Genomic DNA, 27127 nt, shown 5'->3' with positions numbered 1-27127 from the left:
CACCCGTGCGTTGCGTTGATGAGATGGTGGCACTGCCGCTGCCTCTGGGGACCGTGACCAGGACTGATGGTGTGGGGCAGCAAGGTGGGATCCCCTCCACTGGTATGGGAGTTGTAGTCCCGGGGCCCAATTGGGAGTTGTGGTGGTGGCAGGGATTGCAGGGAGCAGGAAACTCACAGTTCGGTTGTTCTGGTGTTGGATGAAGCTAGGCTGATATGTATGGTCAGAAATCACAGAGTTCTTTGTAAACCAACTTGCCAAATGGCCGGTCACCGTTGGTGGTTGTCTTCGGGTCCCACAACCAGATGTACAGCCAGGGGCCCTTCATTCCACACTCTCTGTCTGTCTCTCTCTTGTCAGGCAACCTCACAAATACCTGCACAGTGAGAGGACCTTCAAGGACCTCACTGACCCAAGAATCCTGGGGCACCAGCAGTAAAGATTGAGCCAGGGACTGAAACAGAACACCGACCCTACAGGGCTCGCACTGCCCGCCCCATGGACGAGAGACTGCAGACAGACAGTAGGGGACCCACAGACGCTCCAAGCTACGGGGTCCCACCAACCAGTGAGAGGGTGCTGGGGAAACAGACCACCATGTTACCATACCGTCACTGGGACAAAAGGGACCAGGGGTCTGAACCAGCCATCCTCAGTGCCGCAGCTCAACACCACTGTGAGTAAAAACAGAAGTTGCACTGCTTCCCCATCGTGCGGTCTCCCTTCTTTCTGCGCCAGATCCCACCATTCACTCCCTGGGGCCCGACCCTACTTGCGGAGAGCCTACCATCCAGGCTGCCATCACTACCAGCCCCAGTGGTAACAGCCTGTGCAGTTACGGTTGCATCACCATAACCGCAACCCGCAAGTGGCGTCACAATATAAACTGTTTCATCTCCCCTGTATATAACCCCCCTTTAAAAAGCGACCCCCAGGGTCACGGAGCCGGGCATCGGCCGTTACACAACTGTGACACAGCATCCCCGTACATATACGGCCCGAGACCGAGTACCCCATAGCCCTGGGGCATAACATGAGCCCATCACATACATTATAAAAGCAAGCACAAGAAACTGTTTACCTTTATAAAAAAAGATTTTAGCTTTTTATACTGATTTATTATTTTTTATACATGGTTTTTATCATTTTGGAGAACTTAATATTTTTATTTTTATTTTTTAAGATAGAAAAGAAAGTTCTTCAAGGTCAAATTAAATCCCCTATTTGAAGATTGTGCCAAAATCCAGATCACCATCTCCAAGACTACAGTGCTAACCACTGAGCGACCAGAAGACTGCAGTGCTAACCACTGAGCCACTGTATATATTGACAATCACTACACTTAGTATGCGCCACATCTTTCCTCCTTTCTTACACAGAAAATCTCATCACCAGATCCGTGGTGAGTAATGGAGGCCGTATCTTCATGTTCTAGGCCTCAAAATTCTCCGGCTCTTCCATAAGACTTTCCATTAACATCAGAACTTTAGATAAGAGTTGAAGTTTGAGAGTCATTCGTCTATTTTTATTTTCTTATTTAGTAGAGCTTCTAAATTTGATCTCCTTGGGCAACTGCTTGGACTTTGCTTGATGACAACTGATTTTGGTGGTAAAAAAAAAAAAATAAAAAAAGAAGAAAAACCCTTTAACCCGCTGATTATTCATGCGCTGTTCGGCAGTATTTTTTGGACTCCATATAGGAGTATTATTTAGCAGAAAAGGAGGTGGAATCCGGCAACAAAAAACGTCTTCATTCAGGGAAAATATCCATCATTATCCATCCGTGCAAAGTCTGCCAATATGTAATAAAAGGAGATTCTTTTGTCTCATTTTCCACCGGCATCCAATATCAAATAAATAGATATATGAACTGTAATAGCGAAGGGGTAATATACCTGATCAATTGTAATATATGTCATAAACAATATGTAGGGTGCACAGTGGGACCGCTCAAGAACCGCATCAGGCGCCATATTTCTGATATGGGTAAAACAAACTTATGCGGTTCTTCAGCAGTAACCAAACATTTGGTAACATGTCATGGAGGCAATTTAAAAGGATTTGGCTTTAGAGCTATAGAAAAAGTAAATAAAATGGATGGAGGAGGAGATTTCCAGCGAAAAATCCTTAATCGAGAATCCTTTTGGATGTTTAAGATAAATAGAAGATTTCCACAAGGGCTTAGCATACGCCAGGATATGATAGTCCAATACAATTAATAAAAGATATATATTCATGTGATTATGTTTTTAATATAGTTTTTTTTCCATACTCTTGTTTTATATAAAACTAGCTGTAGTACTCGGGCATTGCCCAGAATAGTAACGGTCTCTCTGTTTCTCTCCCAGTCTCTGTCTGTGTGTCGTTGTCTCTCTGTCTGTGTCTTTCTTTGTCTGTCTGTGTCTATGTCTCTGTCTGTCGGTTTATATCTCTCTGTCTGTATTTGTATCAGTCTATCTGTCTCCATCTCTGTGTCTGTTTGTCTCTCTCTATCTCTGTGTCTGTCTCTATATGTGTGTCTGTCTGTCTCTTTCCAGGGCTGTCTCTTTACCCGGCTGTCTCTTTGATCGGCTGTCTCTTTCCATGGTTTTCTCTTTACCCGGCTGTCTCTTTCCAGGACTGTCTCTTTCCAGGTCTGTCGCTTTCCAGAACTGTCTCTTTCCAGGACTGTCTCTTTCAAGGGCTGTCTCTTTACCCGACTGTCTCTTTCCAGGTCTGTCTTTTTGCCCAGCTGTCTCTTTGCCCGGCTGTCTCTTTCCAGGACTGTCTCTTTGCCCGTCTGTCTCTTTCCAGAGCTGTCTCTCTGCCCATCTGTCTCTTTCCAGGGCTGTCTCTTTCCAGGTCTGTCTCTTTCCAGGTCTGTCTGTTTATGTCTCTCTCTATCTGTCTTTCCACCGACATCATATTACCTCACACATAAGCTTCTTATACTAACAGTTTATTTTGTTCCTATAGCAACCACTGACAGTTGCTATTAATAGCCTGTAGCCTGTATTCAGTTTAATGGAGGCAGGATTTTGGATAGTAACTGTAAAGCGCAGGGTTAAATTTTCCCATCAAAACATAGTCTATGACGTTCCCTGAGTCACATGAGGCGTCTGTGCAAAATGTCATGATTGTAAATGCGACGGAGCAGATTCCTTTAGCGGACACACACACACACATACACACACACATACACTCAGCTTTATATATTAGATTGTAACATGGTGTTTTTCTTACTCCCTGAGAGCAGTGCACCTGACTGGTGCAAAGTAATTGATTGTGATTCAGCCTTGAAGCAGGATGGGAGTTTGTATGTTAAATAGAGGTATGGTTTCATATGTAAGACATCCATGAATAAGACTCTACGCGTTATGTCGAAACGCGTTGGATGATTTTCCCTGTATCTCTGTGGATACCGCCTGTAACTTTTTAATGTGAAAATAAAGTGCAAGTTTTATTTTACCTACAGCCTGGGATCCGCTGGAATTGTGTTTTCTTCTTGGATCTCTATACCTGGGATTTCCGTGCAGGATGAGGTGATCTACTCCTGATGCAATGAATCAACAGTGGTGAGCTGGTAACGTGGCTTTTTCTCGATAAAAAATATAAACTGATACAAGACAGGTACAAGTAATGCTTTTCTGGTCCAAAGTGGCCCTTAAGGGGGCTTTACACGCTACGACATCGCTAATGCGAACTCGTTGGGGTCACGGAATTGGTGACGCACATCCGGCCACATTAGCGATGCCGTTGCGTGTGACACCGATGAGCGAGTTTGCATCGTTGCAAAAACGTGCAAAATCGCTCATCGGTGACATGGGGGTCCATTCTCAAAAATTGTTACTGCAGCAGTAACGAGGTTGTTCCTTGTTCCTGCGGCAGCACACATCGCTCCGTGTGACACCGCAGGAACGAGGAAGCTCTCCTTACCTGCCTCCCGGCCGTAATGCGGAAGGAAGGAGGTGGGCGGGATGTTACGTCCCGCTCAGCTCCGCCCCTCCGCTGCTATTGGGCGGCCGCTCAGTGACGTCACTGTGACGCCGCACGGACCGCCCCCTTAGAAAGGAAGCGGTTCGCCGGTCACAGCGACGTCGCCGGGCAGGTAAGTAGTGTGACGGGTTCTGAGCGATGTTGTGCGCCACAGGCAGCGATTTGCCCGTGTCGCGCAACAGATGGGGCCGGGTACCCACACTAGCGATATTGGGACCGATATCGCAGTGTGTAAAGCCCGCTTTAGTCTCAACCTGATTGTAAAAACGTTTATGGATTTGTGCTGGTACTAATGCTGCCCTTATACCTGCTCACAGAGCCTGAAGAAGGACCTTCATCGGTCCAAAACATTCCTGCCATGATATCACGCTTTTTGACATACTGATTATTTAAAGTCAATTCTATAAGTTCACCTGAAGTCTGGAGCGCGGTTCATCCTCTTCTTGGCTAATAATGTTTTTTATTATCTTCTAAGGAAAAATACAGAATGTGAGAAAAATTGTAATTTATTTGGTTTATAATCTAAAATAATAACTGCAGGTGTCGGCATCTTTTGTAGATTTTTTTCCTGGAAAACATCAACATATAGGTTCATATCTGAGATGAGAATGAAGTCAACTGAAAGCAACTTGCTGATGGTTTCCAGGATACAAATGATAAGTGGATTGTATTAATAATTACAGTATGTAAATGGTCATAACAGTCCTGGATTGTCACACTCCTGGACTGATGTATGATTATGAAATCAGCAATGTTTGCAATCATGATATTGTTTCAAACTTTAAACTTACTATATTTTTCAAGTCTCTGAGATTCTGGGACATTTTTTTTCTTCATGTGGCGCCTCTATCTTAATTCCCTGAACCAATTCTTGCTCCTAAACATGGGCCAGTGTCTATAACGTAACAGCCTACGTTTCAACATATACTGTCTCTCCAACACATCGGCCAGGGTCTTCAGCGTGTCCTCCAGGGCCTTCACCACATCGGCTTTTGTTTCCTTCATATTGATCTGTGTCACCAACATTTTGGCTTTTGTATCCCACTTATTGTCCAGTGGCTCCAACATATCGGCCATATTGTCCTTTTCCTTCAAAGTATTATCCTGTGCTTTCAACAGCTTGGTTTGCTCATTCAGCAGATTTTTGTGCATCTTCAACAGATTAATTTGTTTCATCAGATCTTTCTGCTTCTCTAATAAGTTGGTTTGTGGCTTCCACAGATCTCCCTGACTTTTCACCAGAGTCGTCCATCGCTTTACCATCTGCTTAACAATATCTGTCTGCTCCTCAGACGCATCCATCTCGTCATCAGATATATCAAAATCTGCAAAAGGAATGTCTGTCTTTACACTACAAATGTCGGACCCCAACTCTTCACCCGGGGAACCTGAATGGTCACGAGTAGCCAGGGTCCCATCTCCTGCAGGAGGTCTCTGCACCGGCCGTATTTGTTTCCATAGATGTTCCACTTTGTGCATCAACTTCACCAACCTGATAAAAAAAAAAACCAAAACATGATAAATTGCCAAATTAGTTACATTTAACATTAATAAAATCAAAACTTGTTTTGCCAAGAATCTGCTTTTTCCTGTAACCGCTGTTTTCTCTTGACCTTTCTTTTGTATCTGATGGCCAGCTTCCCTCATGCGGTTCAAGTAATATGGAGTGCGGAAACCAGACAAACGTGGATAATACAATGGAAAAAGTAAATATCCAGCTCCAGAATTGGATAAAAAAAAGTTGAAACTTTATTGAAGTATTAAAATCCAAAAGGTCCATGATTTAAAATGTAGGGAAAACAGCTTGGTCTATAATCCTACGATAACATGTGGCTACAGCTGCACGTTTCAGAAGCATGACCTCTACCAGGGGGCGCAGGTACCCTGGAATGGTGTAGAGTTTGCCCACTATGGGTCACTAGTACCAAGGCAGGGACAGTCTGTAGAGTAGTTGATCAAGCCGAGAGCCAGAAGCCGGGAGGTAACGTCACTACAGAGGAGCAAGAGAAGCCGAGGTCATGTGCAAGCCGGTGGTGAGTAAGCCAAGAAGTAGTGTCAGGTACAGAAGGGAAGCAGAGCCATGGTCGGAGAACAAGCCAAGAGGACATGTAAGTACAGAGGAGAGAGCTGGGCCAGGGTCACAAAACAGGTCAAGGGTCAGGGAGACAGGGAGTACAAACAATACAAGAGGGATGGAGGTCAGGGAATGGGATGAAGAAGAAGAACTCACGAAAACCAGAAGCGTACACTGCAGAGCAGGAACTATTACTGGCAGCGTTCCGGGTGAGACAGCTCCAAGATAAGGCAGAGCGATCACCCGGAACGGCACGACCGAATAGACCCCTCCTAATAAACCTGAACCCGGAAAATACAGACAACAAGAAAACACCTAGGACACAATGGCTCTGCATAGAGTGGAGCCATAAGTGAATCATGACAACCACATCCTTTATCCAAGCTGCTTCGCCTCCAAACTGAAAGTCCATATAAATCAAGTAACCAACAGACCTAGAATGCGAAAAAGGATTTGACAACAAATTAACATCCTCTCTACCAATGTGAAGATGCAAGGTAACAAATAAATGCAAATATATATACTGAAAGAAGTGTAAAAAGATTCTATAGAAGGTTCCAACTTAGCAATGCAAAGTGATTTTATGTACCTTGTATTTATAATAAAATAGATCCCATCAAGTTGGAGGAATCACAACAGGAAATATACAATTAGTTCACACTGTGCGGATTCACATACACATGAAAGGCGTTTCATACAATCTTAATATACAATTAATATACATTTTGTGGCATAAAATAAAAGAAAACATAAAACAGTAAAATAATATGGTATCAAATACGCTGGGAAAAATATAAATCCACTTTTTCACTCATTTCTTTGGATGCACATTGTAATAGGAACTATTTTATTATATATACAGAAAATCACTCGGCATTGCTAAGTTGGAACCTTTTATACAATCTTTTTGCATTTCTTTCAATGTATATTTTTTGCATTTATTTGTATATTTGCATCTTCACATTGGACACAGGATGTTAATTTATTGTCTATTCCTGTGATCCTTTGTCACATACTGATCTGTTGGTTACTTGATTTATATGGACTGTCCGGTCTGGAGGTGAAGCAGCTTGGATAAAGGGCTCCGGAGCGGAGCTATTGCCACATATTATCTTAGCATTATAGATCATGCTGTTTTCTCTTTATTTTAAATCATGGACTTTTGGATTCTAATGCTTCAACAAAGTATCTAAGAAGCTCAATCACTAGGTGTCACTAGATACAACTAGTAGAGGAGTCAAACAAGCCAGGGGTCAGGAGCCAGGAGGTCACGTATGTAACACAGGGAGAAAGCAGAGCCAAGGTCAGGGTACGAACTAGAGGTCAGGAGCCAGGAGGTAACGTCAGTCAGGGGCACGGGCGGAGAAGGGTAACTAAGGTCCAGGGTCGAGAGACAAGATCAGAACAGTGGGAGTCAGAAGCACTTACTGCAGAACAGGAACTATGACTGGCGACATTCCGGGTGAGGTTGCACCCTAATGAAGCAGAGCAGAGCAACCTCCCGGAATGAGGCTCCTGTGAACAGACCCCTCCCAGCACCAACACCAAAGATGGGAAACAATCCATCGGAGCACAATACAACAGAGCATCAGCTCTGCAGGAGAGCAGAGCACCGCAAATCAGAACCATGACAGTATCAACATTTTTTATCCAATTCTGGAGGTGGATATACTGTATACTTTTTCCATAAATATTTTTGCCACCTACCTGATGTAATTGCAAACCCAGGATTTCTCGCACACGGTGTCCCGGGAGGTCTCACCACAGCAGGAGTAGGAGCCGTCTGTGTAAGATCTAGGATGGTCCATGGACGATGTCAGGGCTGAAGCCACCGAGTAAGCGGTCAGAGGATACAACATAGACTGCGGTGACTTCTGCACTCCGTCACTGTTCTCCTGGACTGTGTGACCATATCCAAGAAAGTGGGAAACCTCGTGGATGATTGTTCTTTCTTGGGATTTAGATTCTGGATCCTTTTTCCAAAATGGACCACATAAATAGATGGTTCTATCTTTAGAGCCGGGGTAGACATACGCAATAGTTTCACAATCGCGTGTAGGATCTTTATCCTTTGCAAATGTCACCTTCTTTAGTTCCCGGCTCAGCTCCTCCACCAGATCTGTGGTGATGAACGGATGCAGTGTCTCTAAGTTGAGGTCTTCAAACATCTTGAGATCTTCCACGAGAAGACTTTCCTTCTTTTTCAGAGCATCGGATAAAAGTCTTTGGGTTCGCTCTTTAGCTTCCGTGGCCTTAGTTTTTTCATCCTCACTTATTGTAAAGATCCCCAGAAGTCTTGAGTTCATTGTTCTGTCTACAGATGTTATTTCCTTTGGGAGTAGATTCTTCTGGTGTCTTCATTATATAATAGAGAGATAATGGAGCAGAAAGCCTCTGACACATTTTCACTTTCACTACAGCTATTTTTTTTGTGATGTTATAACAAAATATATGGAATTTTCTGTTCAGGATAAAAGCTGCACAGGTTAACTCTTTTATGGTGTTTTTCACTTTTGGTTTCAGAGTGACATTTTTTACTTTTTGTATGCTGCATTTTAATGAAGAATTTTGTTTTTCTTTGTTCCCCAAAGCTCTACCCCAATGATTATATTAACTATGAGCCCACTATAACATTAAAACAGCAAGAACAAGAAACCCTGTTTACCTTTATAAACTTTTTTCTTAGCTTTTTATATTGATTTAATATTGTTATATGTGTTTTTATCATTTAGTAGAACTTACTTATTCTTTTTATTATTGTTGTTTAAAGACCGGAGAGGAAGCTCCTCAAGGTGAAATTAAATCCCCCAGTTGAAGATTGTGTGAAAATCCCGATCACATCACCAAGAGGCTTTAGGGGTACATGGCACACTACGACATCGCAAGCCGATGCTGCGATGCCGAGCGCGATAGTCCCCGCCCCCGTCGCAGCAGCGATATCTTGTGATTGCTGCCGTAGCGAACATTATCGCTACGGCAGCTTCACATGCACTCACCTGCCCTGCGACGTCGCTCTGACCGGCGACCCGCCTCCTTACTAAGGGGGCGGGTTGTGCGGCGTCATAGCGACATCACACGGCAGGCGGCCAATAGAAGCGGAGGGGCGGAGATGAGCGGGACGTAAACATCCCGCCCACCTCCTTCCTTCCGCATAGCCGGCGTGAGCCGCGGTGACGCAGGTCGGAGATGTTCCCCGCTCCTGCGGCTTCTCACACACCGATGTGCGCTGCCGCAGGAACGAGGAACAACATCGTACCGTCGCAGCAGCTAAATTATAGAAATGGCGGACACTACACCGATGATACGATTACAATGCATTTGCGCTCGTTAATCGTCTCATAAAGGATTTACACACTACGATGTCGACAGCGACGCCGGATGTGCGTCACTTTCGATTTGACCCCCACCGACATCGCACCTGCGATATCGTAGTGTGCAAAGTGCCCCTTACTTTATTTTTCTACCGATATAGTCATATTAGGGCTCATTATTTGAAAGTTGTCATTTAACGGCGCCATTTTATGGTCCATGTAATTTGCTGCTCTTTTAGAAAGTCAGGATGAACACAAATTACCTGTAATCCAGGCATTGTTTAGATCAGGGGTGGGAAACCTTTTTTTCTGCCGGGGGCCATTTGGAAATATCTACAATCATTCAAGGGCCGCACAAAATTATCAACTTGAAAGTTACCCTGCTATGTTTAGTCAAACAACTCACTGTGGCAGCTCCACATTATTGTTTTTGGCGCGGCTGTGATATTACGTGATATTGACCTTGTTGCTTCTCACAACCTGCTTTTCCAGGTTTGTGCTGGCTGGAACTGATGCATATATATATCACGCTGTAGACACTGGGACTTCTGTATATACATCACAGGAGATGCTGGGGGCATATACAGTATATCACAGGCGACGCTGGGGGCATTTGCATCACAGGAGATGCTGGGGGCATATACATCATAGGCAGGGATGGGGGGATATACATCACAGGAGGGGCTGGGACATAAACATTATAGGAGGGGATTAGGCATAGACATCAAAGGAGACATTAAGGGCATATACAGTACAGACCACTAGTTTGGACACACCTTCTTATTCGAAGAGTTTTCTTTATTTTCATGACTCTGAAAATTGTAGATTCATTTTGAAGGCATCAAAACTATGAATTAACACATGTGGAATGAAATAATTAACAAAAAAATGTGAAACAACTGAAAATATGTCTTATATTCTAGGTTCTTCAAAGTAGCCACCTTTTGCTTTGATTACTGCTTTGTAGTGATTTCTTTGTAGCTTTTGATGGTTTTTCCCTCTGGACTTGGGGACACTTTCAAAGTTTTCCCAATTTTTCGGACTGAATGACCTTCATTTCTTAAAGTAATGATGGCCACTCATTTTTCTTTACTTAGCTGCTCTTTTCTTGCCATAATACAAATTCTAAAAGTCTATTCAGTAGGACTATCAGCTGTGTATCCACCAGACGTCTGCACAACACAACTGATGGTCCCAACCCCATTTATAATGCAAGAAACCCACTTATTAAACCTGACAGGGCGCACCTGTGAAGTGAAAACCATTTCCGGTGACCACCTCCTGAAGCTCATCAAGAGAATGCCAAGAGTGTGCAAAGCAGTAATCAAAGCAAAAGGTGACTACTTTGAAGAGCCTAGAATATAAGACATATTATCAGTTGTTTCACACTTTTTTGTTAAGTATTTCATTCCACATGTGTTAATTCATAGTTTTGATGCCTTCAATGTCAATGTACAATTTTCAGAGTCATGAAAATAACGAAAACTCTTTGAATTAGAAGGTGTGTCCAAACGTTTGGTCTGTACTGTACATCACTGGTGAAGGCTGAGAGGAATATACATCAATGGGGAGCATAGACATGGCTGGGGGCATAGACATCACAGGAGACATTGAGGGCATATACATCACTAGAGAAGCATGCGTTTTTTTATGCGTTATGCGTTTTTGTGCTTTTTTAGCGGCCAGAAACGCAGCGTTTTTGATGCCACAAAGAATGGTTAGGTGCGCACATACCCTTATAGTCATATTTAGACCTTTGACATATGTAATGGCTCATACATCATTGATCACTCACATCACACATGAATCAGTTAGAAAATCTGCCTGGACCAGAGGTTTTTAAATAAATATCATGCTTTCTAAATTCATCCAAAATCTGGAGCACAGATCATCCTCTTCTTGGTTAATATTTTAATTTATGAAGAAAAATACAGAATCTGAGAAGAATTTTAATTTATTTGTAATTTATTTACTGTTAAACATCAAGATGTAGGTTCATAACTGAGATGAGAATGAAGTCAACTGAAGGCAACTTATTGGTGGTTTCCAGGCTGCAAACGCTAAGTGGATTGTATTAAGAATTACAATGTGTAAATGGTCATAACAGTCATGGATTGTCCTATTCCTGGATTGATCTGTGATTATGAAGTCAGCAATGTACAGTGTATGCAGTGATACAATCATGATATTGTTTCAACCTTTTTTTTATGGAACAACCAGTGTAATTAATACTTTAAATTTACTATATTTTTCAAGTCTCTGAGATTCTAGTACATTTTTGTTCTTCATGTTGAGCCTCTATTTGAATTCCCTGAACCAATACTTGATCCAAAAAATGGGCCAGTGTCTATACAATAACAACCTACATTTCAACATATACTGTCTATGCAACACATCAGCCAATGTCTCCAACATGTCGCTCAGGATCTTCACCACATCAGCCTTTATCACCTCCATACTGAACTGTGTCACCAACATTTCGGTTTGAGTTTCCCAAATATTGACTCTTGACTCCAACATATCGTCCAGTGCTTTCACCAGATTGGCCTTTGCCTTCAAAACATTATCCCGTGCCTCCAACAGCTTGGTTTGCTCCTCCAACAGCTTGGTTCGCTTATTCAACAGATTGGTTTGCGCCTTCAAAAGATTTCTCTCCTTCAACAGATTAATTTGTATCCTCAGATCTTTCTGCTTTTCTAACAAGTTGGTTTGTGTCTTCCACAGATCTCCCTGACTTTTCACCAAAGTGATCCATCTCTTTACCATCTGCATAACAATATCTGTCTGCTCCTCAGACGCATCCATCTCATCATCAGACATATCAAAACCTTCAAAAGAAAAGTCCGTCTTTACACTACAAGTATCGGACCCCAACTCTTCACCAGGGGGACCTGTATGGTCACGAGTAGCAGCGGTCCCATCTCCTGCAGGAGGTCTCTGCATCGGCCGTATTTGTTTCCACAGACGTTCCACTTTGTGCATCAACTTCACCAACCTGATAAATAAAATAAAAACAATAAAGTATCAAATTAGTTAGATGTAAGGTTAAAAAAATCAAAATTTACGGTCCTGAAAACTGGCCTTTTCTTGGTATTGCTGGTTATTCTTAAAACCTCATTCCTTTGATTCTGAATCTAGGAAGTAGCTAGATCACAGCAGCTAATTCGATCAGCTATGGAACTGTTTATTCACAGAGTCACTCATGGAAACACAAAGGGGAAAATTTGCCACAAAGACGTTTGGCCAAAAACAGCAAGTTTTTGCATTTATGTAATATTTTTCTAAAAAAAAAAAATTAAAGTGTTTGTAAATTTAGCAAAATGGCACATGGCTTTAGCGTGGCACAGGGCGGTAGATGTGGGTGAGGTCTGTGACTTCTACACACCGACATGCTACAAGAAAGAGGAATTCCTAGTTGGGTGTTTGCACTGTTGCTGTTCTGGAGGTATACTATTGCAGGCCACAGGATGCCGATGACTTTGGATGGCCAGGATCAGATGTTATCCAGTTAATCAAGGGAGGCAACAAGTTCTTTAAAAATGTAGTTTTACTTAACAGTGATTTGATAACAACAGTGTATACTAGATAGCAGGAACCCATCTTCTCATACGTTTCAGTATCACAGAGCATCGTTATGCATATTTTCTTCACCACCTTTAGGCTATGTCCGCACGTTGCGTTTTTTCCTGCGTTTTGGCTGCATTTAAAACTGCCGCGTGTCATTGTCAAAATGCATGCGTTGTGCTTCCCCAGCAAATTCTATGAGAAGTCGGCAAATTCCATGCGCACGCTGCTTTTTAAAACGCAGCGTTTTGGATGCCAAATATTTGACAAAATCGATGCGTTTAAAAAAGCAGCATGTCACTTCTTTTGTGCGTTTTGGTTGCATTTTGCACTCATTGAAATGAATGGTGTGTCAAAACGCAAGCAAAATGTTTAGCTGTGCGCTTGCACTGCAATTTTGTTGCGGTCTGCATGCTTTTTAGACAGCCAAAACGCAGGTTTTTTGGTCTCTCTGTCGGTCGGTCGTACTCTCTTCTCTGTGTGTCTGTCGGTCGTTCTCTCCCTCTTTCATACTCACCAATCACCGGCGCAGTGCTGCACGGCTGTCACAAAGCTCCGGCGGCTTCTACTGCTTTGAAAATGCCAGCCGCTCATTATTCCATCTCGTATTCCCTGCTTAGCCCCGCCCACCGGCGCCTATGATTGGTTGCATTCAGACGAGCCCCCATGCTGAATGACAGCTGTCTCACTGCAACCAATCACAGCCGCCAGTGGGCGTGTCTATATTGTGCAGTAAAATAAATAATTTAAAAAAAAAAACGACGTGTGGTTCCCCCCCCCCAAATGATACTCAGCCAAGATAAAGTCACACAGCTGGGGGCTGGCATTCTCAGGATGGGGAGCCCCACGTTACGGAAAGCCCCCAGCCTAAAAATAGCCAGCAGCCGCCCGGAATTGCCGCATCCATTAGATGCGACAGTCCCGGGACTCTACCCGGCTCTTCCCGAAATGCCCTGGTACGGTGGCAATCGGGGTAATAAGGAGTTAATGGCAGCCCATAGCTGCCACTAAGTCCTAGGTTAATCATGGCAAGCGTCTATGAGACACCTCCCCCATGATTAACCTATAAGTTAAAGAAAATAAACACAATCACCCAAAAAATCCTTTATTTGGAATAAAAGACAAAAAAAGCACCCTCTTTCACCACTTTATTAAAATCCCCAAATACCCCTCCATGTCCGACGTAATCCACATGAGGTCCCACGACGCTTTCAGCTCTGCTACATCGGAAGCTGACAGCGGCCACAGACCACGACCGCTCCTGTGAGCTCCACGCAGCAAGTGAAGTGAATTGCACTATCAGAGATGGCGTCTCTCATGTTACCCGCGGCCACAGCTCTCAGGTGGAGGACTTCAGCTGAGGCCGCGGGTAACCTGAGAGACGGCATCCCTGATCGCGTGGCTTACTGCAGTCACTCAGGGGATTTGCGGTCACCGGTCAGTCCTTCACCTGTAATCGCAAATCAGGCCGCGACACACAAAGCCGCGGGATGATAATGAAGTCAGGTGAAGTTAATCCAAGTTCATTCTCATCGCGCGGCTCTGTCGGAGTCTGCTGTCAGCTGGAATGCAGCAGAGCTGAATTGCCGTGGGACCGCACTGTCAAAAATGCATTGAAAACACATGCAAAACGCCAGTGGCGTAACTAGAGTTGGATGGGCCCCGGTGCAAAGTGCAGACCTGCACCCCCTCCACATACACCAACACTTAAGGGTAGGGGATAATGACACTGACACTCGCGGTACAGGATAATGACGCTGACACTTGGCTCTTATCCCCACCACCCAGGTTTCCCATGATCTGAAATCCCTCTATCAGCATCCAGCTTTCCTAAGTTCTGATATTTATCTTGTCCTCGGCACCCAGCTTTCCCATATCAGAGCATGAGAAAGCTGGGTGCTGAGAGAAGATGTATATCAGAGCATGGGAAAGCTGGGTGCTGAGAGAAGATGTATATCAGAGCATGGGAAAGCTGGGTGCTGAGAGAAGATGTATATCAGAGCATGGGAAAGCTGGGTGCTGAGGGAAGATGTATATCAGAGCATGGGAAAGCTGGGTGCTGAGAGAAGATGTATATCAGAGCATGAGAAAGCTGGGTGCTGAGAGAAGATGTATATCAGAGCATGAGAAAGCTGGGTGCTGAGAGAAGATGTATATCAGAGCATGAGAAAGCTGGGTGCTGAGAGAAGATGTATATCAGAGCATGAGAAAGCTGGGTGCTGAGGGAAGATGTATATCAGAGCATGAGAAAGCTGGGTGCTGAGAGAAGATGTATATCAGAGCATGAGAAAGCTGGGTGCTGAGGGAAGATGTATATCAGAGCATGAGATAGCTGGGTTCTGAGAGAAGATGTATATCAGTGCATGAGAAAGCTGGGTGCTGAGGGAAGATGTATATCAGAGCATGAGAAAGCTGGGTGCTGAGAGAAGATGTATATCAGAGCATGGGAAAGCTGGGTGCTGAGAGAAGATGTATATCAGAGCATGAGAAAGCTGGGTGCTGAGAGAAGATGTATATCAGAGCATGGGAAAGCTGGGTGCTGAGGGAAGATGTATATCAGAGCATGGGAAAGCTGGGTGCTGAGAGAAGATGTATATCAGAGCATGGGAAAGCTGGGTGCTGAGAGAAGATGTATATCAGAGCATGGGAAAGCTGGGTGCTGAGAGAAGATGTATATCCGAGCATGGGAAAGCTGGGTGCTGAGAGAAGATGTATATCAGAGCATGGGAAAGCTGGGTGCTGAGAGAAGATGTATATCAGAGCATGGGAAAGCTGGGTGCTGAGGGAAAGAGCCTTTTTCCCTCAGCACAAAACGTTCCCCTCCCATGCTTGTATCTTTGTCCCCCCTTGTATAGAGTTCTCCAAATACTATAATGGCCCCCACATGGCCTTCCATATAGTATAAAGGGTGCCACATAACCCTTCATATATTAGAATGCACCACCATTGTCCTCCATGTATTATAATGCATTTCCCATAGTTCTCCATGTATTATAATTCACCCCATAGTACTCAATATATAATACTGCACTCCATGGTCCTCCATGTTTTATAATGCACCCCCATAGTCCATGTATAAAGCAGCCTTCATAGTCCTCCATATATTATAATGTAGCCCCATAGTCCTATATGTATTATAACGCAACCCCATAAAACTTCATATTGTATTATGCAGCCCTATACTCCTCCATGTATAATGTACCCCTATACTCCATGTAAAAGGTGTCTTTCATTTTGTATTATGCAGCCCCATAGACCTCCAGTATAATGCAGTCCCATAGACCTCTATGTATGAAACACCCCTATAGTCCATGTATAAGGTGTCCTTCATGTTTATTATGCAGCCCCCCAGGCCTCCATATATAATAATGCAGTCAGCCTCCCCAGGCTTCCATATATAATAATGCAACTGGCCTCCCCAGTCCTCCATGTATAATAATGCAGCCAACTTCTCCAGGCCTCCATGTATAATACTGCAGCCAACCTCTCCAGGCCTCCAAGTATAATATAGCAGCCAGCCTCTCCAGGCTTCCATGTATAATAATGCATCCAGCCTCCCCAGGCCTCCATGTATAATAATGCAGCCGGCCTCCCCAGGCCTCCATGTATAATAATGCAGCCAACCTCTCCAGGCCTCCATGTATAATATAGCAGCCAGCCTCCCCAGTCCTCCATGTATAGTAAAGCAGCCAGCCTCTCCAGGCCTCCATGTATAATAATGCAGCCAGCCTCCCCAGTCCTCCATGTATAGTAAAGCAGCCAGCCTCCCCAGGCCTCCATGTATAGTAATATGTGGCGCCCCTGACCTGGTCAGGCACCATTGAGTACTGCACCCATGCTGGGGACAGTACAAAACAGGTAATCCCGAAGGCTGACCGAGGTGTGACTACACAGGCGCATAGTGATCAGGTCTCACACATGTACCTTTGGGAGGACCCCTGGGGACCCCAGGAGGGGGCGAAGCCTCCATCTCCACTCAAGGGGTGTGGTAGAGAGCCTGGTTGCTAGGTGACGTAGGCAAGAACAGGAGAGGAGGGAACAGTGAGCCGAGGAGTTGAGTGGTGAAGTTCAGGGAGAGCAGAAGCAGACCCTGTAGCTCTACACAATTCTGACAACGTACGCGCAGTGACTACCGACGGGGGAGAACGGTCACCTGGGAGTGCTGCCCGAAATCCACCCACGACTAAAGAGAGAGCAACGGAGTGGAGAGTAAGGAGACTGTCAGGGAGAACCAGGCCCAAACGGGTAACAGGTCCCAGTGCAGGGATAGATCCACCTGTCCTTTGCCAAACCTGCATGAGGGGGCACTTTACACCCCCAAGACAACACCACAGAGTCCGCAGCCACGTAGCAAAGTGAGGGCCCATAGCTCACAGGAGGCAAGCAGCCGGAGTGACCTGGTCCAGGCTACAAGCAAACGGGCCAAAAGGAAGGGGAGAGAGGCACCAGCAACTTCCCTGGGCGACCCCAGCAGGGCTTCAAGCAGGGGTTACCCCAAAACGCAAAGGGCTAAGGAAGGCGAGTCGGTAGCCACCCTCATCAGTCAGCCTGAAGGACACCTGGTTCCAGCCTGGTTCATCCCAGCTACGCCCGGGTTACTCACCCTGCCACCAACAGTGAGTAAAACCCCTGAAAGACATTCTGCTTGTGCGTGTGAGTCATTCTGCGACTTGTAGTTCCACACACCTACACGGGGCCCTGGGGAATGCCTCACTCTCAGGAGGCTATTACAACTGACTGCACCCACCATCAGCCCCAGGCATCCCTAACCTGCAGTGGCGGTCTCCACTGACCGCAATTCTGAGAGTGGCGTCACGACAATCCTAGAAGAAGGTTCCCTACCTGTGACCAGACTGTTCCATCCACGTGGAGTCCCTGAAGGTAATGCACCGACACAACACTTGTGGGGCTATACATAATACAGCCAGCCTCCCCAGGCCTCCATGTATAATATAGCAGCCGGCCTCTCCAGGCCTCCATGTATAATATAGCAGCCGGCCTCTCCAGACTTCCATGTATAATAATGCAGCCGGCCTCCATGTATAGTAATACAGCCAGCCTCCCCAGGCCTCCATGTATAATATAGCAGCCAGCCTCTCTAGGCCTCCATGTATAATATAGCAGCCAGCCTCTCCAGGCCTCCATGTATAATAATGCAGCCAGCCTCCCCAGGCCTCCATGTATAATAATGCAGCCAACCTCTCCAGGCCTCCATGTATAATAGAGCAGCCAGCCTCTCCAGGCCTCCATGTATAATAGAGCAGCCAGCCTCCCCAGTCCTCCATGTATAATAATGCAGCCGGCCTCCCCAGGCCTCCATGTATAATAATGCAGCCAACCACTCCAGGCCTCCATGTATAATACTGCAGCCAACCTCTCCAGGCCTCCATGTATAATATAGCAGCCAGCCTCTCCAGGCTTCCATGTATAATAATGCATCCAGCCTCCCCAGGCCTCCATGTATAATAATGCAGCCAGCCTCCCCAGTCCTCCATGTATAGTAATGCAGCCAGCCTCCACAGGCCTCCATGTATAATATAGCAGTCCGCCTCCCCAGGCCTCCATGTATAATAATGCAGCCGGCCTCCATGTATAATATAGCAGCCAGCCTCCCCAGGCCTCCATGTATAATATAGCAGCCAGCCTTTCTAGACTTCCATGTATAATAATGCAGCCAGCCTCCCCAAGCCTCCATGTATAATATAGCAGCCATCCTCTCCAAGCCTCCATGTATAATATAGCAGCCAGCCTCTCCAGGCCTCCATGTATAGTAAAGCAGCCAGCCTCTCCAGGCCTCCATGTATAATAATGCAGCCAGCCTCCCCAGTCCTCCATGTATAGTAAAGCAGCCAGCCTCCCCAGGCCTCCATGTATAGTAATACAGCCAGCCTCCCCAGGCCTCCATGTATAATATAGCAGCCGGCCTCTCCAGGCCTCCAAGTTTAATATAGCAGCCGGCCTCTCCAGACTTCCATGTATAATAATGCAGCCGGCCTCCATGTATAGTAATACAGCCAGCCTCCCCAGGCCTCCATGTATAATATAGCAGCCAGCCTCTCCAGGCCTCCATGTATAATATAGCAGCCAGCCTCTCCAGGCCTCCATGTATAATAATGCAGCCAGCCTCTCCAGGCCTCCATGTATAATAATGCAGCCAGCCTCTCCAGGCCTCCATATATAATAATGCAACCGGCCTCCCCAGTCCTCCATGTATAATAATGCAGCCAGCCTCCCCAGTCCTCCATGTATAATAAAGCAGCCAGCCTCTCCAGGCCTCCATGTATAATATAGCAGCCCGCCTCTCCAGGCCTCCATGTATAATATAGCAGCCCGCCTCTCCAAGCCTCCATGTATAATATAGCTGCCAGCCTCTCCAAGACCCCATGTATAATATGGCAGCCAGCCTCTCCAGTCCTCCATGTATAATAATGCAGCCAGCTTCCCCAGTCCTCCATGTATAATATAGCAGCCAGCCTCTCCAGGCCTCCATGTATAATAATGCAGCCAGCCTCTCCAGGCCTCCATGTATAATAATGCAGCCGACCTCTCCAGGCCTCCATGTATAATATAGCAGCCAGCCTCTCCAGGCCTCTATGTATAATATAGCAGCCAGCCTCTCCAGTCCTCCATGTATAATATAGCAGCCAGCCTCCCCTGGCCTCCATGTATAATATAGCAGCCCGCCTCTCCAAGCCTCCATGTATAATATAGCCGCCAGCCTCTCGAAGCCTCCATGTATAATATAGCAGCCAGGCTCCCCAGTCCTCCATGTATAATAATGCAGCCGGCCTCCATGTATAATAATGCAGCCAGCCTTTCCAGGCCTCCATGTATAATAATGCACCCAGCCTCTCCAGGCCTCCATGTATAATATAGCAGCTAGCCTCTCCAGTCCTCCATGTATAATAATGCAGCCAGCCTCTCCAGGCCTCCATGTATAATATAGCAGCCAGCCTCTCCAGGCCTCCATGTATAATATAGCAGCCAGCCTCTCCAGGCCTCCATGTATAATATAGCAACCAGCCTCTCCAGGCCTCCATGTATACTAATGCAGCCAGTCTCCCCATGCCTCCATGTATAATGCAGCCTCCCCAGGCCTCTGGCCACCGTGTATTCACAAATTTATATATAAAAAAAACCAACAACAAGTAATCACCCTCTCTCTTCCTTCCACTGCTGCTCTGTCTTCACGTCTCCTCATTCCACTGCTGCTGTCCTCACCTCTCTCCTCATTCCCCAGCCGCTGCTCTGTCCTCACCGCTCTCCTCTTCCACCGCTGCTCGTCCTCCCCTCGCCTTGTTCTCCTGGTGCTCCGGTCGTCCTCCTCCAGTCCTGCGCTATGTGCTTCAACATTACTGTGCACGGTGACGGGGGAGGGGGCCCCGGTGCCGCCGCTGACACCAGGCGCGGGGGGGGAGGGGGGCCGGTTTCAGCGGCTGCGGCAGTGGGTCATATAGCGGCCGCGTGGTCTGTGACAGATCAGCGCAGCTCCTCTCTCACTGACAAGAGCTGGCTGCTGATCTGCCAGGTGGCCGCCGGGCCGCTAACCTCTCGGGCCTGGTCGCAATGGCGACCGCGGTAGTTACGCTCCTGCACAGCGCATGCAAAATGCATCCAAAATGCATGCGTTTTGGATGCTTTTTTTTTATCAAACGCAGTGTTTACAGTTGTCCAGTCTGCCAGAGGGTGCATTTTTTTCTGCACTTGACAGAACGCAGCGTGCGCACATACCCTTACTTCACTGTCTCCAACTTTCATTAGTCCCACTTGTTTCTCCACAACACAGCCCAACACCACAAATACAGTGCGTAAAAGTGATTTCCTTCCTCACATGTCACTGCGCCCATTCCTTCTTAAAGGGGATTGTGCCAATAAGGCCAAACCCAAATTGCAGCGAGTGGATGCCTAGGGAACTCCCGCCCGAGGCACTCAGGCACTCAGTTTGTTTCACATTTTGCTCTGTCCTGTACCAGGACTGTTTAACTCAGTCACTTAAGGTGGCTTTACACGCTACGAGATTGCTAAAGCGATCTCGTTGGGATCACGGATTTTGTGACGCACATCCGGCCGCTTTAGCGATGTCGTTGCGTGTGACACCTATTAGCGATTTTGAATTGTTGCAAAAACGTTCAAAATCACTAATCGGTGACATGCCCCCCTATTCCCAATTATCGTTGCTGCTGCAGTAACGATGTTGTTCCTCGTTTCTGCGGCAGCACACATCGCTACGTGTGACACCGCAGGAACCTCACCTTACCTGCGGCCGCCGGCAATGAGGAAGGAAGGAGGTGGGCGGGATGTTCGTCCCGCTTATCTCCGCCCCTCCTCTGCTATTGGGCTGCTGCTAAGTGACGTCGCGGTGACGCCGAATGCACCTCCCCCTTGAAGGAGGGATTGTTTGGTGGTCACAGCGACGTCGCAGAGCAGGTATGTGCGTGTGATGCTGCCGTAGCGATGTTTGCTACGGCAGCGATCACCACATATTGTTACAACGACGGGGGCGGGTGCTATCACGCTCGACATCGCCAGCAATTGCTAGCGATGTCGTAGCATGTAAAGCGGGCCTTAGTCTAGTCCATTAAATAGTACTCCCTTAGGCTGCTTTTACACATCCGGTTTTCGTTGTCAGGCACAATCCGGCGAATGACGGATAAAACAGATCCGGCGAAATTTGTCTGTGCGGTCGCCGAATGGAACGTCCCAAGCAACGTTTTTAATGACCAGCAAAAAAAACGGGTGACAACGGATCCGGTGCCATCCGTCTTTTTTTTACAATGGAAGCCCATGGGCCCCAGATCCGTCGTCATCCGGAAAGACGGAATCGGCGGACAGATCCGTTTTTTTGTTCTGGGAATTTTGCATGCCCAGAACTTGTGTAAAATCACTTCTGGTCACAACTAACTTTCTCTCTCTCTCTCTCCTTCCACCACAGCAATTACCTTTGGCCAGAATGGAGGAAGAAGAAAAAAGACGGATCCGTTTAACAGCAAAAACCGGATGTGTGAAAGCACCATTAGATCACTCAGTATGTAAGTCAGTTAATTAATTCTCTCTGTTCCTCATTATTTAGAATTATGCTATCCTCTGCTTCAGTCTCTTCTCACTCTAGGGACATCCATATCATGTGACTCTGCTCAATAATTATGACCTTAGGTCTTTCTCTGTTACACACTGGGCCCTATCTGACTTTCAACAGGAAACAGTCACTGTCCCTTTCCACTAGCCCCTCCCACTATGGGCTAGTCCCAACACAAACTCATCTTGCGCTATCATTTGGCATCACAACTCTGCATTAACAACATGTTAAAATTCTCATCATTACAATAAAGCATAACCCAATACCCTTTACCCTTTGCAACAACAGCACTGATATCTCCAATGGAGAACGTGAGCAGTATGTCCATCTCCTTACATTTCTCCCTCCCTTAACGATGGTCATCCTTGACCATCTGGAAAACCTGTGAGACACCAAACAATACACCACAGCACACACACCACATAACATCAACCAGCATGACATTTATTTTCTTTTCTTCTCCTGTACACAGAATTAATATGACATCTCCTTTGAAGACACAGAACCAGAATCAAGATGACAAGATCCAGTAGAGAATAAGCACTGCAAGGGTACAGTCCATAGATCTCCCATCAGGTGAGGGCACAGTCCTTGAAATCCACATCCATATAATGGAGACACAGGCTCTTATACTTCTGTAAACACTTGGAACAGAGGCACAGTCCTTTTTAGCACTACAGCCTTGTCTTCACAACAGGATCATAGTCCTTTAGGGGCAAAGCCCATTTTGTTTTGGGCAAAGTCCGTGGCAAAGGGCATGCAACCCACTTTTGTCTTCAAAGTCCCTCATTCTAGCAGAGGGGGGAGTGCAATGTGTGCAAATGTGGCGCCCTGGATCCAGCGGTGGCCGCGGGTAACCTCAGTGACAGCTCAGCTGATCGCGCGGCTGTCTTCATTTGCTGCGTGGAGGTGACAGGAGCGGCGGTGTCTTCTGCAGCTCCGGTCACCTCCATTCAGCAGAGCTGGAAGCGACGCTGGAGCATCCTGGATTACGCCGGACATGGAGGGCTTTTTCGGGCTTATTAAAGTGGTGAAGCAGGGTATATGTTTGTGTTTTTTATTTCTAATAAAGGATTTTTTCGGGTGTGTGTGTTTATTTACTGTCACTTACAGAATAATCATGGAAGGTTTCTCGGGGAGACGCCTGACATGATTAATCTAGGATTTAGACATACGGAGAAAGAGATAGACAGAGAAAGAGACAGACAGACAGACAGACAAAGAGATAGAGAGAGACAGAGAGATATATACAGAGGGGGAGACAGACAGAGAATGGGAGAGAAACAGAGAGACAGTTACTATCCCGGGCAGCGATGGCGCCAAAGAGTATATACCATACAGTTGCTAAGGTGGGGCCCCAACATGGGATACTCACCACACTCGGGGATATGAATACACACACAAAATGCGCCACACACTATCACGTGCTTGAACACATATACCACCCTCAGCACGTATGTACACAGTGACTGCACCAGCAGAATAGTGAGTGCAGCTCTGGAGTATAATACAGGATGTAATTCTGTATCAAGCAAAGAAACCTGCGGCACATTAAGTAGCAAAACAGGGTCAAACACAATACAATGAAAGGTGTTGAACCCATACCACTCCAATAATCATGGAAACAATGGAGGACAAAGGAGTTTTAAAGGTGAAAAAAGTTAAAAGGTAATTTTTATTAAGACAATATATTAAAAAAAGAAATGTTTACATTTCCATATGAATAAGCGACCATAATCCTTTGCGAAACGTACGTCGGGTCCTCCTCGCGGAGCACTTCCATCTGTAGGCTGTGTGCACCGGCGCCCCAGGTATTACCGCTGACCTATTGTTAGCCGCTCACCCTGCGAATACTTCCAGGCTTCTAGGTACAGGGCGTATCTTCGGTTACTACCGCTTGCCTACCTATCGCTCCCATCCGCAGGCTTTGTGCTCCAGGCGCCCAAGGTATTACTTCTGATCCTTCTTTGGTAGCCGTCTATTCGGCGATTATTCTTAGGTCACCTGATATTGGGCGCATTTTTAGGTCACTTTTTTCCTGCTCACCCACTGTACTACCTCTTTGTACTGGTTCCATTTTTCTATTTATAACTACATTGTTGTGTCATATGGAAATGTAAAAATTTCTTTTTTTAATATATTGTCTTAATAAAAATTACCTTTTAACTTTTTTCACCTTTAAAACTCCTTTGTCCTCCATTGTTTCCAGGAAGTAATTCTGACCTATTGCTCTATCACGCACAGCTCAGCACTCGCTTTCCTTTCTGTCACCTCTGCAGGGTTTTGGTCGGGCCAGACACGCATCGACCATAGAGTTGTATGTGTGAGCTAATATATACTGTCAGGGGGAGGGCTTTCTGTTGCCTGGAGATTTATCAGGCTGCCAATAGCAACCAATCACAGCTTAGCTTCTATTTTGCTAGTTAATTAATCTGAGCTCTGATTGGTTAATATAGGCAACAAAGGACATTCTCAGTATGTGTGAGGTCATAGGATGTTAAATCTGTGTGGAATATCTGTGGTGTTGAAATATATGTTGTGAAATGCTTCTATTAGCTTAGTTTTTGCCTTTTAATAATTACATTTCTATCTATTTGTTTTGTGGTTTTTGTGTGCAGAATACATTTTTGTTAATACATTCTATTTTGTTAACAGCAGTTATTAACCCGGGCGAAGACGGGGAGTACAGCTAGTGTATATATAGGAATAGATCCCTCTGTGTGTCATGACTCTATATAATATATAGGAATAGATCCCTCTGTGTGTCATGACTCTATATAATATATAGGAATAGATCCCTCGGTGTGTCATGACTCTATATAATATATAGGAATAGATCCCTCTGTGTGTCATGACTCTATATAATATATAGGAATAGATCCCTCTGTGTGTAATGACTCTATATAATATATAGGAATAGATCCCTCTGTGTGTAATGACTCTATATAATATATAGGAATAGATCCCTCTGTGTGTAATGACTCTATATAATATATAGGAATAGATCCCTCTGTGTGTAATGTCTCTATATAATATATGTGTTTCACTTTTTGTATTGAATTACTGAAATAACTTAACTTTTTGATAATATTCTAATTTATTGAGATGCATTTGTAAATATACGCCACCTACCTGACGTAGTTAGAAACCCTGGATTTCTCGCACGCGGTGTCCCGGGAGGTCTCACCACAGCAGGAGTAGGAGCCGTCCGTGTAAGATCCAGGATGATCCATGTCGAACGTCAGGGCTGAAGCCACCGAGTAAGCGGTCTGAGGACACAACATAGACTGTGGTGACGTCTGCACTCGGTCACTGTTCTCCTGGACTGTATGCTTATACCCAAGAAAGTGGGAAACCTCATGGATGATTGTGTCTTCTTGGGATTTAGATTCTGGATCCTTTTTCCAAAATAGTGGACATAGATAGATGGTTCTATCTTCAGAGCCGGGGTACACATACGCAATAGTTGACAAATCGTGGCTAGGATTCTTATTCTTTGCAAAAGTCACCTTCTCTAGTTCCCGGCTCAGCTCTACGACCAGATCTGTGGTTATTAATGGGTAATGCTTCTCTAACTGCAAGTCACCAAACACCTTGAGATCTTCCAGCAGAAGACTTTCCTTTTTCTTCAGAACATCGGATAAAAGTCGTCGTGTCCGTTCTTTAGCTTCTTCGGCTTGTTTTCTCTCATCATCACTCAGCAAACCTGGATTATTCACCGTCTTCTCTTCATCATTTTTGGCCTTACTTTTCTCATCCTTAGTTTTTCCAAATAATTCCCTGAGAAATGCTGACAACATCGTTCAGTCTACAGGAGTATTTAACCTGTCTGTACAAGATCTCTAGTGTTTTCTTTATATTCTGTACAGATAAGGGAGAGGACATTCCCTGCGCTGTTTTCACTTTCGATACAAACATTATTTTATTACTTGATGACAAAGTACGTTTTATCAAATATAATTTTCTAGTTCAGCAGAATAGCCGCACACCTGTCACGCTCGGGGCTGTTTTGCACCATCATATCCAGTGTGAAATGTGTCACTTTTTAATGCTGCATTATAAATGCAAATTCCATGTTTTGTTTTTTCTCCAAAGCTTCACCCTAATTGCTTACACCATACACGAGCCCAAAGCATAACCTATAACAGCGAGAACAGGAACCCCCATTTACTTTTATACCTTTTTTTTATCTTTTGATATTGTATTTTGTTTGTATAATTTTTTTTATATCCTTTTTTTAAAAAAAAAATAAAAAAGAAGGGAATTTTGTTACTTACCGTAAATTCCTTTTCTTCTAGCTCCAATTGGGAGACCCAGACAATTGGGTGTATAGCTACTGCCTCCGGAGGCCACACAAAGTATTACACTAAAAAGTGTAAGGCCCCTCCCCTTCTGGCTATACACCCCCCCGTGGGATCACGGGCTCCTCAGTTTTAGTGCAAAAGCAAGAAGGAGGAAAGCCAATAACTGTTTTAAAGACAAATTCAACCCGAGAAACCACCTCGGAGAACTGAACTGTTCAACATGAACAACATGTGCACCCGAAAAAACCAAACTCCCTAAGAAAACAGGGCGGGTGCTGGGTCTCCCAATTGGAGCTAGAAGAAAAGGAATTTACGGTAAGTAAACAAAATTCCCTTCTTCTTTGTCGCTCCTAATTGGGAGACCCAGACAATTGGGACGTCCAAAAGCAGTCCCTGGGTGGGTAAAAGAATACCTCGTGATAGGGCCGACAAGCAGCCCTTTCCTACAGGTGAGCCACCGCCGCCTGAAGGACTTGTCTACCTAGGCCGGCATCCGCCGAAGCGTAGGTATGCACCTGATAATGCTTGGTAAAAGTGTGCAGACTCGACCAGGTAGCCGCCTGGCACACCTGCTGAGCCGTAGCCTGGTGCCGTAATGCCCAGGACGCACCCACGGCTCTGGTAGAATGGGCCTTCAGTCCTGATAGAACCGGAAGCCCAGCAGAACGGTAGGTGTGAAGAATTGGTTCCTTGATCCACCGCGCAAGGGTGGATTTGGAAGCTTGCGACCCTTTACGCTGACCAGCGACAAGGACAAAGAGTGCATCCGAGCGGCGCAGAGGCGCCGTGCGGGAAATGTAGATCCTGAGAGCCCTCACCAGAT

The 27127-nt window shown here is 45.5% G+C and overlaps 2 protein-coding genes across 2 annotated transcripts in view; one reads left to right on the top strand and one right to left on the bottom strand.

Moving 5' to 3' along the window:
* LOC142244973 (autophagy-related protein 9A-like) overlaps positions 1-27127 on the top strand; it is a 137709-nt gene that overhangs the window by 44161 nt on the left and 66421 nt on the right. The window contains exons 2-3 of the mRNA XM_075317123.1: positions 21857-21953; positions 22473-22576. The gene's annotated coding sequence lies outside the window, so the exon portion shown is untranslated. The remainder of the gene's footprint in view (positions 1-21856; positions 21954-22472; positions 22577-27127) is intronic.
* On the bottom strand, positions 11340-25800 carry LOC142246604 (uncharacterized). The gene is made up of 2 exons (XM_075319673.1): positions 25133-25800; positions 11340-12355 (listed from the first exon to the last, which is right to left on the bottom strand). Exons 1-2 carry the CDS (start codon positions 25798-25800, stop codon positions 11659-11661), a joined length of 1365 nt encoding a protein of 454 aa, XP_075175788.1. The 3' UTR covers positions 11340-11658.

This window comes from Anomaloglossus baeobatrachus, chromosome 7, assembly GCF_048569485.1.
Source record: "Anomaloglossus baeobatrachus isolate aAnoBae1 chromosome 7, aAnoBae1.hap1, whole genome shotgun sequence".
NCBI classification, from domain to species: Eukaryota; Metazoa; Chordata; class Amphibia; order Anura; family Aromobatidae; genus Anomaloglossus; species Anomaloglossus baeobatrachus.
The sequence above is the reverse complement of the archived record's forward strand: the minus strand, read 5'-3'. Positions and strand labels throughout refer to the sequence as shown.